General features: G+C 53.4%; 6 protein-coding genes across 6 annotated transcripts; 5 read left to right on the top strand and 1 right to left on the bottom strand.

Annotated features, from left to right (window-relative positions):
* Positions 1 to 24: 24 nt before the first annotated feature.
* Positions 25 to 1,614, top strand: LMH87_008901 (uncharacterized protein; the record flags this gene model as incomplete). The annotated part of the gene is made up of 1 exon (XM_056202147.1): positions 25 to 1,614. One exon carries the CDS (start codon positions 25 to 27, stop codon positions 1,612 to 1,614), a length of 1,590 nt encoding a protein of 529 aa, XP_056056739.1.
* Positions 1,615 to 3,757: 2,143 nt separating this feature from the next.
* Positions 3,758 to 7,627, top strand: LMH87_008900 (uncharacterized protein; the record flags this gene model as incomplete). Its single annotated transcript, XM_056202146.1, has 1 exon — positions 3,758 to 7,627. One exon carries the CDS (start codon positions 3,758 to 3,760, stop codon positions 7,625 to 7,627), a length of 3,870 nt encoding a protein of 1,289 aa, XP_056056738.1.
* A 1,340-nt stretch (positions 7,628 to 8,967) lies between these two features.
* LMH87_008899 (uncharacterized protein) lies at positions 8,968 to 10,851 on the top strand (the record flags this gene model as incomplete). Its single annotated transcript, XM_056202145.1, has 3 exons — positions 8,968 to 9,723; positions 9,789 to 10,412; positions 10,465 to 10,851. The coding sequence occupies 3 exons, from the start codon at positions 8,968 to 8,970 to the stop codon at positions 10,849 to 10,851; spliced, it is 1,767 nt and encodes a 588-aa protein (XP_056056737.1).
* A 510-nt stretch (positions 10,852 to 11,361) lies between these two features.
* Positions 11,362 to 12,995, top strand: LMH87_008898 (uncharacterized protein; the record flags this gene model as incomplete). Its single annotated transcript, XM_056202144.1, has 3 exons — positions 11,362 to 11,475; positions 11,556 to 11,603; positions 11,661 to 12,995. The coding sequence occupies 3 exons, from the start codon at positions 11,362 to 11,364 to the stop codon at positions 12,993 to 12,995; spliced, it is 1,497 nt and encodes a 498-aa protein (XP_056056736.1).
* Positions 12,996 to 13,022: 27 nt separating this feature from the next.
* Positions 13,023 to 15,254, bottom strand: LMH87_008897 (uncharacterized protein; the record flags this gene model as incomplete). Its single annotated transcript, XM_056202143.1, has 10 exons — positions 13,023 to 13,152; positions 13,203 to 13,587; positions 13,638 to 13,784; positions 13,836 to 13,965; positions 14,013 to 14,146; positions 14,231 to 14,495; positions 14,544 to 14,657; positions 14,709 to 14,803; positions 14,847 to 15,042; positions 15,096 to 15,254. 10 exons carry the CDS (start codon positions 15,252 to 15,254, stop codon positions 13,023 to 13,025), a joined length of 1,755 nt encoding a protein of 584 aa, XP_056056735.1.
* Positions 15,255 to 16,021: 767 nt separating this feature from the next.
* On the top strand, positions 16,022 to 18,673 carry LMH87_008896 (uncharacterized protein; the record flags this gene model as incomplete). Its single annotated transcript, XM_056202142.1, has 10 exons — positions 16,022 to 16,115; positions 16,223 to 16,231; positions 16,273 to 16,290; positions 16,340 to 16,480; positions 16,533 to 16,773; positions 16,827 to 17,114; positions 17,166 to 17,411; positions 17,466 to 18,350; positions 18,406 to 18,515; positions 18,576 to 18,673. The coding sequence occupies 10 exons, from the start codon at positions 16,022 to 16,024 to the stop codon at positions 18,671 to 18,673; spliced, it is 2,130 nt and encodes a 709-aa protein (XP_056056734.1).
* Between the last annotated feature and the right edge of the window lie 267 nt (positions 18,674 to 18,940).

Below are 18,940 nucleotides of genomic sequence, written 5' to 3'. Positions count from 1 at the left end.
ATTGCATCCGAAAACTCATTCGCCATGGCTTTTGGTCTTTCAGGCAATGGTGCCTCCTCTTCGGAACCCTCCCCACGCGGGAGCAATGAAAAGAAGCACCCAGTCGGTAACGAAAAGTCGGTACTCGCTGGAGGCGGCGCAGATATTGAGACTGGTTCAACAGGCGAAGGCCTGAGCCGCGACCTTCATGGCCGCCATCTTCAGTTCATTGCTATCGGTGCTGCTCTGGGGACCGGTCTTTTCCTGGGTATCGGCTCCACCTTGGCTGATGCCGGTCCTGGCTCGCTGCTCATCGCGTTCCTTTTTGTTGGCCTCATCGTCTACTCGGTCATGGTCGCTCTTGGTGAAATCGCCTCGTTTCTCCCGGTTGCTGGTAGCTTCACCGTATACGCCGGGCGCTTTGTCGACCCCACGCTCGGTTTCTCCATGGGCTGGATCTACTGGTTCAGCTGGGTCATCACTTTTGGTCTCGAGCTTACTGCCGCTGGTCTAATCATCCAGTACTGGGATGAGAAACTCAGCATCGGTATCTGGATCGCCGTTTTCTGGTTTATTTTCACGGCTGCCAACTTCTTGCCGATCCGCTGGTTTGGAGAAGTTGAGATGTGGCTGTCCAGTATCAAGGTCGTCACCGTGGTGGGCTTTGTCATCTTCTCGATTTGCGTCAATGCGGGAGTCGGAGAGGAAGGCTATATCGGCTTCAAGTACTGGCGCGAGCCTGGTGCTTTTGCGGAGCACATTGTCACTGGCAGCACTGGCAAGTTTGTGGCTTTCTGGGCCACGCTCATCACTGCCGGCTTCAGTTTCCAGGGTACAGAACTAGTTGCTGTCGGCGCGGGTGAGACAGCGAACCCACGCAAGACGATTCCTTCGGCGATTCGATGGACATTCTGGGGTATTTTCAGCCTTTTCATCGCCACTGTGTTCTTCGTCGGTATCAACGTCCCCTACGACGATGAAAGGCTGGCGAGCGACAAGCAGGACGCTAGTGCGTCGCCTCTGGTCTTGGTTGCGGTGCGCGCTGGTATTCGGGTTTTGCCTGACATCATAAATGCTGTCCTGCTCACCGCCGTCTTGTCTGCCGCCAACTCGGACCTGTACTCAAGCAGTCGTATTCTTATCGGCCTTGCCGAAGATGGCCATGCACCCAGGATCTTCAAGCGCACCAACAAGTGGGGGACACCGTACCTTTCGGTTGCATTCTGCTGCCTGTTCGGCTTCTTGGGCTTTCTCAACCTCAGCCAGAATGGCGCAACGGTCTTCAAGTGGTTGCTCAACATCACGTCGGTTGCAGGCTTCATCACCTGGTCGCTGATCAACGTCTGCCATATTCGATTCATGAAGGCGCTCAAGGCACAGGGTATTGACCGCAGCACCCTGCCATATGTCGCGCCACTCCAGCCGTACCTGTCGTGGTTTGGTCTCTTTTTCAATGTTCTGATCATCATCACGAGTGGCTTCACAGTGTTCATGAAGTGGAACACGAGCGACTTCTTTGCCGCATACGTCAGTGTGCTCATCTTTGTGGTGTTCTATGTCGTCCACAAGCTGGTATACCGCACCAAAGTTGTGCCTTTGATGGAGGTTGATTTGCAAAAGGGCCGATCCGAGTAAAGAGTGGCCGCTTGGCAGAGAGAAGGTTGCCCCCCCTGACTGCCCCCAAGGACTGACACGAACTTGTACATTTATTGGTTTCTCTCAAGCATTACTATTGTCAGCATTTTGGGTATATATTGTTCGACGTCAGGGCTTTTGGCGCAGGGGTTGATGGCTGACGGCAGGGAGGGCATCTGACGAGCACGAGGTGCACACAATTGTCAGCAAGGCTGGTCAGGAGTAAAGTAGCCGTTGAGTTTTTTTATAGCAATGATACCTGATATGATAATACCGTGCTTCATGATTTGACGTGATGCAGCTGTCTTGCAAGGAGAAGTATGCGTGGTTTATTCTACAAACAATTTCAAGTACTGTGCTGTGGTACCCGCTCAGCCACAAGCGCAAGGCTGCGGTGGCGCTGCCATTGTTAATTGTGACACAGTACCAGTAATAGGTGGCAGGGCTGTCAGCAAGCAACACAAGACTGCGGGGGACGTTGCACGGCGGTCTGTGGTAGTTCATGATGTCGCTAAAAGGGGTGTATCGTCTTTTTGTTTCTGTTTTCCAATTTCGAAAGACTTGAGGATATTCTACGCCAATATATGCGCCGTATTATGGGATCGTCATGATCTATGTCTGCCCTGCGCCGTTTTCCGTTCCGCGGTCTGCCAGCTGGCACAAACCCGCACCGGCAGACAGCGAGCAGGAAATTGAATGCTTCCACCTCAATTATTAAAGATGCGGCGATTCGATTCCACGATACTCCGCAGTCTGTTCTTCACATGCAAAAATAAACCAGCAGCTACTCACAATACGAATTTGTTGAGCCAAAATGTGGTTCTTGGTGACTTGGAAGAAATTGTTCCTTGCTGCGAGACCAGACGCTAGGCCCAGGGCGGCATGGCGCACTAGTGACGGATACAGGGACACTGGACGCTGCGCGACGAGGAATACAGATATTCGTCGGCTAAACTTATCCTCGAATGCAAAGAGGTAGTGTTGCTTTTGAGCTGAGCCGTCGGACAACGGTGTCAATCGAAATCCGAGACGAGTAAATAATGTCTTCCAACCCAACCCATTGCTGAAATGTCCATTTCCACAGGCTGTCGTGCGCGCCACCGGCGACAGCAACCTCGACAAACAGCAGTGGTGGCGTGGTAGCGTGAGCTTGGCTGTCGATTAGGTAGTGCCCACCGACCGCCCGCTCGACAGCTTCGTGTCAGAGATAATGGTTTGGAGAGGCGGCTCATTCTGGAGACGACAAAAAGTTCGGTTTGCGACGGCCGGCCCATCTGGGTTGGGGGAAGTGGAAAAGGGGCGCGCTCTGCAGCGCGGCTCCTATTGATGGCGACGGCCCGAGATAGGAAAGATAGGCGGGGGAGAACATGCCAGCGGCAAGACGCAGCGGCGCTGGACGCGGGGCACCTCGCAGAGACAACCGTTTGCGCACAGTCAGTCATTGGCAGGCAGGACAGTACGGATATCGGCTGCGCAATTTGAGACAAAATAATAAACATCCAAGCCTGTCACCATTGCAGTGCCTGTTGCTATCCTTGTTGTCGCCAGGATACTGATTCTTGCCAGTTTTTTGTTGAACAAATCATGGGCCACCCATTGCATGTGATTTTCAGCCAACACTCCACAGACCCATCGCCCGACGAACCCAAAAGCTCCGGACAGGACATTCTTCGTCTCGCAGCATTGAATCTTCTGCAGCTTTAAAAATCAGAAATTCGCATGCAACTTCCAAGACTCCCAATTTGCACATTGACTCTTTTCTGTCTTGACTGGTATGTCTATGCGTCCACCGCCACTACCCCTCGTCCTGCCCCCTTGCCCGCCCTTGCCCAGGCCAGCCTCCCTGGTCCGGTCGCGTGACGACTTGCCCAAATCACCAAAAACTGGCACACTAAACCTTGTTGCTACACCGACACGTCGAGGCTAATGCAACTTTCCTTGCTTCTCTTTTGCAGAATTTCAGCCTCTATATCGGTCCCGACCGTCCGTACTGCCTGAACGTCCTTCCGACCTTGTCCACTCGTTTCGTTGATTTCTTCAGTGGTGCCATTGCCTGGGGTACGTGGCGACTTAAAGAGGCCGGATCCGCCACAATCGCTCTCGCTCAACAGCTTTTCTCCTAACACACACCTTTTTCGCAACCATGCCCTACATCGACACGAATAAGGACTTGGCTGCTCTCTTCGAGCTTCAGGCTCAATCCACGCCTGACGCCATTGCCCTCGAAGATGAGAGCCGTACCCTTACATACGCCCAGCTCGACAGCGAGACCTGGGCACTGGCAGACCGCCTGCGCAATTGCGGCATTGGCCGTGATAGTCTGGTCGGCGTGCTGATGGGCCGCTGCGCCGACAACGTCATTGCCTCGCTCGCTGCACTCCGAGCAGGTGGTGCTTTCTTGGTCCTGGAGCTGGCCTACCCCTCTGCTCTGCTCCGCGACGTCGTCGAGGACGCCCAGCCGACCGTCATTATTACCCAGAAAGCACATGCTGGCCAAATCAAGTCTGATATCCCCGTCATCATTATCGACCAGTCCGAGGGGGATGCCAATGGCTATCCTGACATTCCAATTGTCGACACAAAGCGCCCGCTGCCGGAAGACGACGATCTGGATCGCCTGGCTTTTGTGTCGTATTCTTCCGGAACGACAGGCAAGCCTAAAGGTATCGCCAACCCTCACCGAGCCGCGATTACCTCCTACAATGCGAGATTTGGCGTTTGCGATCTGCAACCCGGCGACCGGGTCGCCTGCAATGTCTTCTTCGTCTGGGAAATGCTGCGTCCGCTGATCCGCGGTGCCACTACCGTCGCAATCCCGGATAGCGCTAGCTATGACCCAATTGCTCTTGTCGAGCTTCTATCTTCCCGCAAAATTACTGATACCCTCATGACCCCCACCCTCCTCGCCACGGTCCTCTCCCGTCACCCTAACCTGGGTGAAAAACTACCCCACCTCAAGTCTCTTTGGCTCAATGGTGAGGTCGTCACGACCGATCTCTGCCGCCGCGCATTTGCTGCGATTCCCAACATTCGACTTCTCAATGTCTACAGTGCGAGCGAGACCCACGAAGCTGCCGTCGGTGACATCAAGACATTTATCGACTACGAGGCGCGCGTCTGCCCTGTCGGGCCTCCCACCGATCCAGAGCACACATACATTCTCGATGAGGCTGGTAACCGTGTCGCCCCTGGCGTCAACGGCGAGCTCTACGTTGGTGGCGATATGCTTGCTCGTGGGTACCTCAACCTACCCGAGACGACCCAAAAAGCTTTCCAGCAAGATCCCTTCGAGCACAACCCCAATGCGCGCATGTACCGCACTGGCGACATCGCCCGGATTTTGCCATCTGGCCTGCTGGAAATTACTGGCCGTGTTGGTGGTATGATCAAGACGCGAGGTTACACTGTGCAGCCAGCTGCTGTTGAGACCAGCGTTGTCAAGCACTTGGCAGTTCGCGACTGCGCTGTCGTTGCGACCGGAGAGGGCCTACAGCGCCAGCTTGTTGCCTATTTTGTGCCGGAAACCAAAGATATTTCTGGTCGCACTATTGTCGTTGTTGACGATTCAGGATACAGTCCTGTGGCACGACGTGCGCTCACGGACCATTTGGCGCATTACATGATCCCGCCTCTGTGGGTTGAGCTGGGCGAATTACCGACCCACGGGGTCTCGGGCAAAACCGACTTGAAAGCGCTGCCACCACCCCCCTCGCCAAAGACTCCGCCGCGCCAGAAGAAGCCGGAAACCAATATTCGAGTCAAGATGGAAACAATTGTACAGATTTGGGCGGCTGCGCTCAGCATGCCGACAACGGCCATTGATCCCAAGCTTGACTTTTTTGATCTCGGTGGTCACTCTCTTATTCTCGCCGACTTGTCCAATCGTCTGTCCAAGGCCTTCGGTTTCCCTGTACCTGTGGCTCCGCTTGCTGGTAACCCGACGCTGGAAGGCCATCTCGCGGCCGTCAAGGCCGCCCGTGATGGCCACACTGCGGCTGTGCAGGCCGATTTGCCCGCCGTTCTCGCCGCGGATTGTGTCCTGCCAGACGATATCGAAGCTCCCTCCGGCTCCAAAATGTGCCGACTGCGCGATGCAGAGACCGTACTGTTGACAGGCTCCACTGGCTATCTTGGCGCATTTTTGCTCAAGTCGCTGCTTGAGAATACCACAGCCAATATTATCTGTCTAGTGCGTTTCACCGAACCTAAAGATGACTGCAGACCGGCGGGTATTGCCCGCGTCCGCAAGAACTTGATTGATCTCGGCATCTGGGAAGATTCCATGCTTGACAGAATTGACATTTTCCCGGGTAATCTTGCACGAAAGCGCCTTGGTCTATCACCTGAAATGTTCGATGATCTCGCATCCCGCGCCCAAGTCATCATCCATGCGGCTGCCACCGTCAACCTTGTCTACCCATATGCTGCTCTCCGCAATGCCAACGTTGGCGGTACAAGAGAGATGTTGCGCCTTGCTTCCCGAAACGGAGCTACTCTCCACCATATTTCCACCAACGGTGTGCTCCCGCCTTCTGTCGAGGGATGGTCTGAGGATACAATGATCAGCATTGATGCTGTTCCTACGGACCTGCTGGATGGCTACGGTCAAACCAAGTGGGTTGCAGAGAAGCTTGTATGCGAGGCAGGCCGCCGTGGTGTGCCGGTCAAGGTTTATCGTCCAGGCACCATCAGTGGACATTCCACCACCGGCGCTACAAACACTTACGATCTGCTCAACGCTCTCATTGTTGAGTCGCTGCACCTGGGCCATGTTCCGGACGTTGACGGTTGGTATGCAGAGATGACACCAGTCGACTTTGTCAGTGATGCCATTACAACTCTTGCAAACCACGACGACCCCAGCCAAACTGTCTACCACGTTGGCGACTCCAAGCCCCCTACTGCGGCAAAGATCTTTGAGTGCTTGCATGAGCTTGGATACGACACCAAGAAGCTCGCATGGAACGATTGGGTTGCCATGTGGCAGGAGAAGCGCGGTTCCCACAAAGGAGATGAGCCTTTCACTGTCGACATTCTCCGAGGTGGTATGCCGACTGTTGAAGCACTCCAGTGCGTCATGGTCCTCAAGGACGACAAGACACAAGAAGCACTTGACTTGTACGGTATGAAGCGGCCAAACATTGATGCCGCTCTCTGGAATACATATGCCAAACATTTCTACGCCCGTGGTTGGCTGCCTCGCCCGCCCCGCCAGCAAGCTAATGGCAGCAACGGCATCAACGGTGTGAGTGGCCTCAGCCTGAAAACCAAGGGCCGCCTTGCTGGCAAGGTGGCTGTTGTTACCGGCGCTTCCTCTGGCATTGGTGCGGCAGTGGCAGCCGGTCTCGCCAAGGAGGGTGCACATGTTGCCATTGCCGCTCGCCGTCTTGACGCACTTGAAGCAATCAAAAAAAAGGTTCTTGTGCATGGAGGAAAAGTTCTCACTCACAAGACTGACGTCACGAAAAAGGAAGACGTTGAGTCTTTGATGACTACCGTGCAGGAGAAACTTGGTGCTATTGACATTCTCGTCAGCTGCGCTGGCGTCATGTACTTCACCATGATGGCGAATGTGAAGACAGATGAGTGGGAGCGCACCGTCGACGTGAACTGCAAGGGTCTATTGCATTGCTTGTCGAACACTGTGCCGGGCATGCTGCAGCGCGGTGGCGGCCACATTGTCGCTATTTCGTCTGATGCGGGACGCAAAGTTTTCCCCGGACTGGGTGTCTACTCTGCTAGCAAGTTCTTTGTGGAAGCGACTTTGCAGAGTCTCCGAGTTGAGACTGCGGGAACAGGTTTGCGAGTAACTTCTATTCAGCCGGGTAACACCGAGACGGAACTTCTTGGCATGTCCACGGATGAGGAAGCCATCAAGAAATTTGGTGAGCCGACTGGAGCCAAGGTTCTTGATCCTACCGATGTCGCTTCGTCGATTGTGTACGCCGTCTGCCAGCCTCCGCATGTGGCTGTGAACGAGGTTCTGATTGAGCCTCGTGATGAACCTATTTAATTGATGTTGGAGGCTATTTTCACGCGTGGAGGAATCCTTTGACGAATTTTCATGTTTAGAAACGTATAATGCTGAACTGAGGTTAATATTTTGCCCTGCACATACAATGCGTACTGGAAGTGTATGGAAGTGAATACGCCCAAGTGCCTATTGACTATCCGTATGATGCTGGATCTTCCCTGCACCTCACCGTCTGTCTCAATTAACTCCTGAGCTGCCCTGAGAACCGAATTGCATCGTTCCATTCACCTGGCAGCCCCTGGAAGTCTCATTAGAACGATTCCGCTGCCTTGGTGGACCCTGAAATTAGACTGTTCTGTGGAGAGGCCAAGCCGGCCTACAGGGGATATGATGCAACATTGTTTCGGCCGGACCTCTCGACATTGAACACTTGACACATTACCTGGACTTTGATTGATGAGTTCTTGTTCATTCTCAGTAATCTGTATTCAATAGGAACTTGGCGTAAGTTCGGTTGCGACAACGTGCGCTAAGTGTTCGTAGTTGAAACGGTTCGGAAGGATCGGTAGTGATGCCCGCTCATTTATATTGTATTGCCCCAACACCACCGCCACGCTAGGATGGGCTTTTCGACCTAATAAACCACATTTCCACGATCTCGGGCTAGGCCCTCTCCGTCCCAAGGATGAGCGAGGGGCAGGTACGGCATTTTGGAATATCAAATTTCGGGGCTTTCGGAACGAGAGCGACACGCCACTACAGAACCCCGAGGGATGGGTCCGAGTGACCGCTGAATTGTGCTCTGAGTTTTCCTTGGATTGGAGATGAGAATAATATTGAAATACCCTTGACGCAAGAAAACAAGAATGGAAACCGGGAAGGGCAGTAAATTCACCATGCTCTCTCGAGTGACATTCTGCGAGTTCCCCCTTTTGTCACAAGGAGCCCTGGCCTGCCAGCGGGCCGACGACACGCTAGACCAGGACCTGTGCTTCCCCATGCCCTGCTTTCAATAATGAATCCCATCAGTGTAGCGTAACGTCCACGGGATAAAGCAATATCTAAAGTAGCTCTGCGTAATTTCCCTGGCTTCTGGTTATCAGGTGTACCTGCATGCGGGGGTATGTCGCTGTCTTTTCGTAGCTAAATCTGTAGCCCGTGTCTTGTTCTGGTTTCTTGCATCATTCTGCCTTTGGCAAGTCATTCCTTGGAAACGGCACGACGGCATCAAATCCGACTTTATTGGCATTGCGGCCTAACGAAGGTGGCGGGTGTGTACTCTCCTTACGAAGCGCCGCCAGACCAGAATCCAGTCTATCTTCTGATTCAATACGCGAACCACTTTTGCTTCATTCAACACACTGCTCTCGGGCGACAACATGCCGTCGAAACGTACAGCCTCCGTTGCGGCGGCAGTGCTGCTCTCCGTGGGGGGAGCGGTGGCAGACCAGCCCAGCTTTTCCGACAGTTCTGCCTACGCCGCCTTTGCCAACAAGACGGACGGCTTCCCTCGGCAAACATTCCGATCCAGCGACATAATCGCACCCGTGCTGCAGGTGAACTCGTGGGACAAGACACAGACGGACGACTCGTCTTACATCTTCATCGGCGCCTCGTACGGGAAGGAAAAGGCCGCGCCCATGATCCTCAGCGGCAAGGACCTCAGCCTGGTATACGCAGATCAACAGTACGACCAGGTCTACTCCTCGTCGGTGCAGACATTCAACGGTACCAAATATATTACCTTTTGGGAGGGTTCGCATGGCGACAGCAGCGCCGACGGCCGCTGGCTGATGTACGACAGCAAGTATGAGCTCAAGTACAACCTGACGGCGCAGGGCTCGAAAAACTTGCGCAACGACATGCCCGATATGCGAGTGACGAGAGACAACACAATCCTGCTGGCTACTTATGAAACTGTCAGCTTTGATTGTTCTGCTGCTGGAGGGCCTAAGGAGGCACCGCTGCTGGACAGTGGCTTCCAAGAGATGGACCCGGCGACGAACAAGGTCCTGTTCGAATGGAGTGCGCGCCAGCACTTTAACTTGAGCGACTCATTTATCAAGTACAACAAAGACTTTAACGTCGGCTCCCCGCCGGTATTTGACTATTTTCATCTCAACTCTGTTGAAAAGGTGTGTAAATGACAGCAATGTTCGAGAGTCTTTTTGTCCCTCAGAATGCTCACACAGTTTCGCAGTCGGACGATGGAAACTACCTGGTTTCCAGCAGCCACTTTTGCATGCTCGCCATGATTGACGGCCGAGACGGGCACGTCATTTGGACTCTCGGAGGCAAGAACAACGACTTCAAGGACCTCAGCGGCGGCAACGCGACCAATTTTGCCTGGCAGCACGACGCCCAGCTGAGCGGCGCCAGCGACATTATTTTGTTTGACAACCACGTGCCCTCGACTGAACACTGTGATAGCAACTGCGCATCCAGGGGCCTGCGATTGAGGCTAGACCAGGAACAAAAGACGGTTGAGCTGGTGCAGGAGTTTTACCACCCCGAGAGCGTCAACTCGGGCCACATGGGCGGCGTTCAGTTGCTGAAGGAGGGCCACACCATGGTCGCGTGGGGCGACAACCCGTCCTTTGTAGAGTACAACAAGGCCGGGCAACCCGTCATGGACGTGCAGCGCGGTCTGCTCGGCGTCGGCTTCCAAGAGGGCATGTATGCGTACCGCGTCAGCCGCCACCGATGGCAGGGCGAGCCGTCCTGGCCGCCGAGCGTTGCAGTTGACGCGCCCTCCAAGAGCACCTCCAACGCGACCGTCTACGTCTCGTGGAACGGCGCCACCGATGTTGCCCAGTGGGCTATTGTGAGTGATCCTTTTCAACCCAACATACCACTTCGTGCTGACCGGGGGCAAGCTTGCTTCGGACACGGCCGAAACAGTCAGCAACTACAAGAATGTCATTGCGCAGGTGAACCGCACCGGGTTCGAGACGCAAATCACGCTCGACAGCGCTCTGACGCGCCGCTACATTGGCGCCGCGGCCGTCTCGGCGGGTGGCGACGTCATGGGCGCCTCGTTTGTGTACGACATGCGCACGGGAAAGGCCGTCATGCAGTCGAGCGGCATCACGACCATCAACCCGCCCGTCAAGGCGACGGCGGCGGCCGGCGCCATGGGCGGTTCCATCTTTGGCGTGTCGATGCTGTTCTACATCTGCAATTACTTTTGGCGGCGCAAGGGGCTCCCTGTGCCTGTGGCGGATCATCTAACCTATGAAAAGGTTGGCAGCAGCGCTGTTTAATAAAAGGTCATGGCATCTCACTGGGGGGTAAGGGGGCTCCTTTTCTTTCTTTCCTGATCGCCTCACTTCCCTCGTCTCTTCTTTCTTTTCTGGCGTTGGATACCAATTGTATTCTTTTTATTGGCGTTGGAAACAAGGGTAACGACATCATCACAAAGACACAGACATTTGGCTGAGTCGATCTCTCTTTGCCTTTCGTTCATCATCAGTCTATCCTCATTCTATCAGGAGTCTATGCTACCATACATTGCTAATATCTACCATGTTACCTTTTTTTCTCTATATTAAACTCATTTCTTGTTTTAATTGCCGTGAGTCAGTGAACTGCTGCTCCCGAGGGTCCGATGGCCACGCCAAGCCCACGTGCCCGTACCTTATTCCAGCTGCAAGCCACCAAATTGCGCAATAGATCAGAGCTGCGCAGGAGATCTCAACGCCGTTCAACACACAAGCAGTCAACTATCCCACGGTAAAAAAGCTTGAATTTGGTCTCTTTCGATAGTTGCGACAATGGCCACTTCTCGCGTAGGTCGAACGCTGCAGCAGCGGCTACGGAGCAGCGTGAAACAGAATTGGAGCCTAGGATTTACCTCGTTTGGCGGCCCGCCCGTGCACTTCAAGATTGTAGGTCGTCCGCCTCTCATCTATTGGATTTTTGTCTTCGTTCTAGGGCAGACAACTGACCTGAGTCACTGGCGTTTTAGTTTCATACTCTGTATGTCGAAAAGCTACAATGGATCGACGAACAAATTGTAAGTAGACTCAACCTGGCAAGCTACGGGCGCACCACACTGACAATAATTACTCAGTATCAAGAGCTGTTCAGCGTCTGCCAGGCCGTTTCCGGGCCCGCAAGCACAAAGATGCACTACTGCATCAACCTGCTTCACGATGGCTTCCTACCTGCCGCACTGTCCTTCTTTCTCTGGAGCGTCCCCGGTGCGCTGGGCATGTTTGGTCTCGCTCTCGGCGTGTCGAATATTGGCGAGTCACTTCCAGGCCCCGTGTACGCGCTTCTATCTGGGCTAAATGCGGCGACGGTGGGCATCATTGTGCTTGCCGCCGTGCAGTTGTCGGAAAAGACTATCACCAATAAGATGACGAGGCTCTTAGTCTTTGGCGGCGGAGCCGCGGGTCTGCTGTACAATTCTCTGTGGTACTTTCCTCTGCTGATGGCGTTAGGCGGCATTGTGTCACTCGTACATGACTTTAGGTGGCTGCATCGCTCGTTTGCGGCTGCTGTCGAGGCCATTACAACACGAAGCAGCCGAGGGCGCGGAGTCCGTAGCGACGCGGGACAGGAGGAAATGGATAACATCAGTCCCCAAGGCGTCCGCCGAGATGATTATACTGCGAACCATGATGTGGTTGGTGATGAGATGGCTGTTGCACGAGAGCTTCCAATGCAGACCCAGGACAACAGCGACGATCGCGTGCGAGTCGTTCCTGCAAGCCATCAGCTCAACATGTCGTGGAAGGTCGGAGTAAGCATAATAGCCCTCTTTCTCGTCTCCTTCATCATCGTGCTCGTTCTCCGTGGCACCGATACCCCTGTTCGGGACTCGCTCGCGTTCCGCTTCTTTGCCAATATGTACCTTGCCGGCACCATCATCTTCGGCGGCGGGCCAGTCGTCATTCCGCTGCTGCGCGAGTACGTCGTCGCGGAGAACTGGGTGCTGCCGCGCGACTTTCTCATCGGCCTGGCGATTCAGCAGAGCTTTCCCGGCCCCAACTTCAACTTTGCCGTGTATCTCGGCGCACTGGTTGCGCGGAACAACGGTTTCAACCCGGTGCTGGGTGCGCTGCTTGGGTTTGTGGGAATATTCGCGCCTGGAATGGTCCTGGTGCACGGAACGATGGGCGTTTGGGGTGCCGTGCGCAGCTCGCCGGGTGTCAAGTCGTTTCTCAAGGGACTCAATGCCGTTGCTGTGGGCTTGATCTACACAGCCGTATACCGAATCTGGCAGATTGGGTATATTGATGAAGGGTTTCAGCAAGGCACCAGTCTGGCAGTTGAGCCGTGGTGGGTAGTGGTGACGGCTGCGGCATATGTAGGAGGGTACTGGTTCGGTGTGAACCCGCCCACTACAATTGTTCTCGGCTGCGTGATGGGGTTGATATGGTATGGAATTGTGTCCAGCTAGATATGTATTGCGTTAAGGTGCAGCTATCTAACAATCCTCAAGAATTATTTGCGCTGCTCTTTGTGCTACTGCGTATAGTGTTGACATTGTGTGCGAAGTCAGCGGGAACGGCAGGATGCCGGCGTCGACAATATGCAAGTTTTTTGTTCCATAGACACTGGCATAATTAGTATTTGTGTGTACGTCTGGGCGTGCAAGTAGACTCACCGCAAACGCGGATCTACCACGCCGCCTAGCGCTCGTGGCAGCATAGCAGTCGCTCCGAGCCAGTGACTCGCCCCAGCGGCGGTTTCACGATACCACTTGAGATATTCTGAGTCTGTCGCATTTGGGCCGATTGGCGGAGATTGGTAGGCGTTTTCGACTACACCATCAAACGCCTTGTTGGAAAAGACATTGCGTATTCTTCGGGCAACAGCGACCCCCACCCCTTGATCGAAAACATCGGTCAAGAAGCGAGGAGTGATAATTGCATACTGGAAAGGATCGGGCGAAGCGATATGGATATGGCCTCTGGACAAGGGCATGAGCGGCCAGAAGGGGGCATTGAGAGATGTTGGGTAGCTTTCTGCGACGACCTCTGCGACGGGCACTGCAGCACATTAGCATGGACCTAGATATGTGTAGAGCGGTATGACTCACATCTGTTCCTCACAATGAGCTCAATCGTCGTGTTCAAGAGCATTTCGGCTCCTTCAATATTCACTGCAGCACCAGAGTTCACTAGAGACTGAGCTCGTGATTTTAGACTGGAAGCCTCCGTAAGCGACGCAACCATCGCCGATGCGCCTACACAACAATAAGTACATAAAGTCAACTGGTGGACATGGTGCCACTTACTAGCTTCCCAGATTTGATCGATATTGACCAGCGAAATCTCCGGGCCAAAAATATTGCGGCCATCAATTATGGAAGTGTTATTTTGATAGCGCTTTGAGACCAATGCGGAGACGGCCGATCCAGGTTGATCCTTTGATAGTTAGCTTTGAAGCAAGCAATTGAATCGGGAAAAGTTACATTGAGATTGGTGCCCACTCCTGGCAGATCAACAAGTTGCTGTACCTTGGCGGCAGCCAAAATATTCGCGCTGCCGATTCCGGATCTCTCCAAAATCGGCGTACTGCCCAATGTACCGGCAGCCAAAATGACACCTTTATGGGCGCGTACTTGATGTATCTTTCTGTGGGGGTCTGTTGAGGTAGCGTCAGCGAAGGCCACTCCTCCGGCCGTTGTACCATGATCAAAGAGGATATTGGTAACAGTGTGGTTTGCTAGCACGGTGAGCCTCTGTCGTTGCTGCGAGGGTGCCCAGAGAAGTGCATCCGCTGCAGAACAGCGGCGAGTTTTCCCCGTAGACGTCTCTGGCCAAACTGTCCAGGATGTAGAAGAAGACACGACGGACGTGCGGTTAGATAAGTCATTTCCTATGCTTAACCCCGGGAATGCTTCTGGGAGAGCCTTTTTATACAATTGCACAGCTTGCGGTATACGCATCGGAATCTATCTCCACGATTAGCTGAGCCCTGGAAGCTGGAGCTCGAGTCTTACTGGAAACGAGGTATTGACGAGCCCGTGGTAGCCATGAACATAAGAATCGTAGGATGCGCCTTGCATGACTTGCTCCTCATTCGGAGGTATGTTACGCTCAATTGCTTCCATAAGCTTGCTATTTGTCAGTAGACTTCAACCACGGACCTCTTTGTGATTATTTACCGGCTCAAGTGTATTCCAGTTCCAACCGGGGTTCCCCAGGGCTTCCAGCTTGTCAATTTCGGCCCGTGTCGGTCGGTACCACACCATGCCATTTACTTAAACTGTCAGCAGAGTCAATGCTTAGTCTGAGCGACATACTAGAGGTGGAGCCACCGATGCAGCCGCCCGCGGCAATGGTATCCGACATCTTGGTTCCGTTCTCGTCATACTGCGGCAAGTTGCGATTACAGAACACGGGCGGATAGGGCAAGTCTTCGGCGTACTTGGTGGCATTGCTCCAACGACCATCTGGGCCAGCCTCAATGACGAGTGTCGAATAGTTCCTTGCGCTGAGCTAGACTGCGAGTTAGAATGTATGCAGAAAACGCGGCGTCCATCACACGGCACCTTGTTTGCAACGGTAAGGCCAGAGAGGCCTGCGCCAACGATTACGAAGTCGAAAGATTTGCCATTGGCAATCGCAGGTTTGTCGGTCACTACGGTCGCGACAGTGGTGCGTGCAGCCAGTAAGATACTGGCGCAGGCAGTGAGACTGGAGGTACGCATCGCGAAGAAGGCAAGGCACTGAAACCAGAGTTTGGCTAGCGCAGATATGTGAGCTACGCAATTCTTTTCTACGACGAACAAATGCGACTATTGCCATAATCATGTAAGCAGTGGGCATTTTATGCAGGTGAAAGGGTCAATTTGCTTTAGTCTGTGCCGTGGGCCTAGCGCGGGCAGCTGAAGAGGGATTTGTGGCCGAAATCTCACTAGCCTGGACTCTGGAGTCACTACTATTATTCTGAGGCTATAATCGACTGTGCAGATCCCTTCGTGGATAGGCATTGCATCGCTTTCGGCTTGGAGGTGCAGTAGTCATCAGCCACATTGTAGCACAGGGGCGAGACATTGGGCCGACGTCGGTGGCCACAAATTCTGCAGTAATGGGGCAGTATTACCCTTTCCACATTATGAGAATGTAGTAATTACGCAGTTGACAGGACACGAAAGAATCTGCCTGGGATCTGTGAGATTGGTGAGACAATCGACGTCCTGCGGATGCCTTCAAGAGGGTACAACGAAGCACAGTGTGTATGTACAGTATCCAGGTGCCTGTCTCCGCATCACGCACTGTCTCTTGGCGGCCATTTAACGTCTCCCCACTTCTTCATCAATCGCGCCCGTTTCGCTATTTCTCGGCTTTCGGCATCTGCCAACGTAGGGTCTCCTCCGCATCGTCCGAGCTAACGTCGCGATCTCGGAATCACACGTGTTGGGTAACTCGTTGGCGAATACATATCATAGGCTGCCTGTGCAACTTTTGATGCAATATGGCGGAGCGCGCGGGCCAAGATGGCGGCGTCAATGACCTGACGCCGGAGGAAGTCAGCCGCATCATTCATTCTCACCGCAAGGTGCGCTACGGTAAGCTCCCACTCCGCGTCTAATACGTCGGTGCTCTGGCCCTGCCATTGCTCCAGAAGCTTTGATACTTTTGCTCGAATTTGTTTGACTGACGATACTACTATTAGGAACCGCCTGTTGGCCGTGTCGCCAGCGCAAAGTGAAGTGCGACAACAAGCATCCGTGCGAGAACTGTGTAAGGCGTGAACATCCGCAGCTTTGTTCATACAAGCCAAATCGCACAGCCGCCGCATCAAACAAAACTGGCAACGCATCTTCGTCGGCGGCCACGAATCGCAAGAGACAGCATTCGGAGCCAGAAGAGCAGGAGCCGGAGACGTCATCTCGCAAGTCGGATCGCCAGGAGAGCTGGCCACGAGCCATCGGTACGTTTCGCTCAGTTGCAGAAAAGTGCTTTTTTTTTCTAATTTGACACAGGAGCTCTTGATGAAACAGAGCCCGTGAGCGATCGCTACGTCGGCCAAAACAGTATCCCTGCGCTGCTGCGCGAGCAGTCTACACCCAGCGACAAAAACGACAGCGTCGACTTCCGAAGAGACATGCGGTCCATACTTGGGTTGGACAATTCTGCGCCTTTCCCGCTCATGTCACAGTATCACATGCACCGTATAGCGCAGGACATTTCGAATGAGCTGCCTTCAGATCGAGAGGTTATGAAGTATGGGCCCTATTGCTTTCCAACGTGGACACATCACGCTGACTTGAATTTAGACTTTTTAGATCATACAAAGAGATCCCACAACCATTTTGGGGGTTCGTTGTCGACATTGACGATTTCGAGTCGAAGCTCATGGTATATTTGGAGGAACGATCGCGCAATGCGTCAATTCAGAACAAGTCTTCTCGGCCCGTTTCTGCTTCCTGGCTAGCCATTTTGTTCGCAGTCATGGCAGTAGGTTCTCAGTATCATGAGTCACCATATCACATACGTACTCGTGATTCTCAAAAGTATATCCAAATATCCTTCCACTTCCTACGACTTGCAAATTTTCTATTACGGTAAGTTGGTTCCATGAAGTTATACAGAACCAAGTCTAACACGAGATGCAGACCATCGTTTGATTCCATTCAAGCGCTACTACTATTAAGCTTCACGCTTCTCAATGACATGAAAGCTGAGGCGTCTTGGGCACTCACTGGTCTATGTTGCCGACTAGCGCAGTCATTGGGCCTTCACCGGCCCAATGCCCCGGAAACGAACGACGATGGCGAACCCAACATTAAAGAAATGACCCGAAGAAAGCTGTGGTGGAAGTGTGTCTGGCATGATACCCTCACTTCCCTATCTTTCGACAGGTAGGCCATAAACACTTGAGCTTGCTATATGCTCTGGTGCTAATCGTTCAGCAGATCACCCATGACAAACTTTCCGAGCTGCTCGATTCCCGTCAACCTACAATCTTCGAATGGCGAGTATGCATATCTCGAAATGATGTACCACTTGATTGAGATTATATCGAGGCGGCTGAATCCAGATGCTATGGCCACACCGTCGTACGCAGAGATAGTGGACAATTGCGACGCGGTAGAAGCCTTGCGCACTCGAGCATCTGCGCATATGAAAGACAAGGACAAGTGCAAAACGGCATTGGATCGTTTGCAGTATTTTGCCATCCGACTGCACACGTCCTTTGTCATTTCAGTTGCCTGCAGACCAGCACTCCGCAGAAATTCCAACCTCGACCCGGAGCAGAAAAAGACGCTAGCGGCAAGATGCGTAGTCAACCTCACCGAAACAGTCAAGATGTTTCTCGCTATGCATCAGCTCTCTGTGATTCCGACACGCAGCTGGGCCTTTACGTACCACGGCCTCTCCTCCGCGCTCCTTCTGGGCATCCTGTGTGACACGCGGGCTGATCCCGAGGTGCGACAGCTGCAGGGTGATCTCATCGCGGCCCTCTCGGCTACTGCTGCTAAAGACGTCAGCTCTCCTGAACCGCATGTCGTCCGCACCGACAAGGACATTGAACTGTCTGGCCCACTGTGGCGTGCGCTCACGGCGCTGAAGAGCATCTACGACCACGGCTCCATCACAAACAGTTTCAAGCGGGACGCTGACTCGTCTGCGGGCGGTAGTGGCACCCGCACGCCGTTGATGCAGCTGCCTCCTGGGGTCCAAGGTGTGCCTCTATATCAGCAGTACCGCGCTATTCCGCCCGGTTCGGATCCGCGCGAGGATGCGGCTCTTGCCATGGCAGAGATGCAGAATGGCGCATCATTGCAGGACTTTCAAAAGTTTGTAGTTTTTCCCTCTTTACTCCGGCATCATTGTAACTAACATTGATAGTAGCTCGCTGTCCGCACCTGGGCAGGTACCCATGCCGGTTGGCTTCGATGGGCTCGGCACAGAGGGGCCGCAGCTGATGGCGCCCATGGATCTCTATGAATCCATCTGGGGAGGTATGTTGTGCCTGCCAGGGCTTCCATTCGACGTGGATGCTGACGTGAGGACCTTGGCAGAATCGCCTGATCCTTGGAATCCCGGCGCCGAGCCCATGAACTTTGACTTTTTGGCGCAGCCTCCGCCGGGACAGTCGCAGCATCAGCTATACTTTTGAACAAGACAAGGGGTCATGTGATATGAATTGTATGTATGCATAAACTGCCACGTTATAGCTGCACATTTTCTTCTTGCAGAATGGGGGAAATGGACTTTCGAGAGAAGTCCACGTCTGGTGATCTATTCTTCTATAGGCTGTCACTACTACATGATGTAGAGGTATACTAGAAGAGGAAATGCAACACAGGGCTTTCCCTATTTCCTTGTTTCTGTACTCAAATCGTCAGTGCTCTCTTTGATCATCATCAGCATTCGCAGGTTGTAA

Source organism: Akanthomyces muscarius (genome assembly GCF_028009165.1).
Source record: "Akanthomyces muscarius strain Ve6 chromosome Unknown contig_18, whole genome shotgun sequence".
Taxonomy (NCBI): Eukaryota; Fungi; Ascomycota; class Sordariomycetes; order Hypocreales; family Cordycipitaceae; genus Akanthomyces; species Akanthomyces muscarius.
Note: the sequence above shows the minus strand (reverse complement) of the source record. Positions and strands in the feature narration are given on the sequence as shown.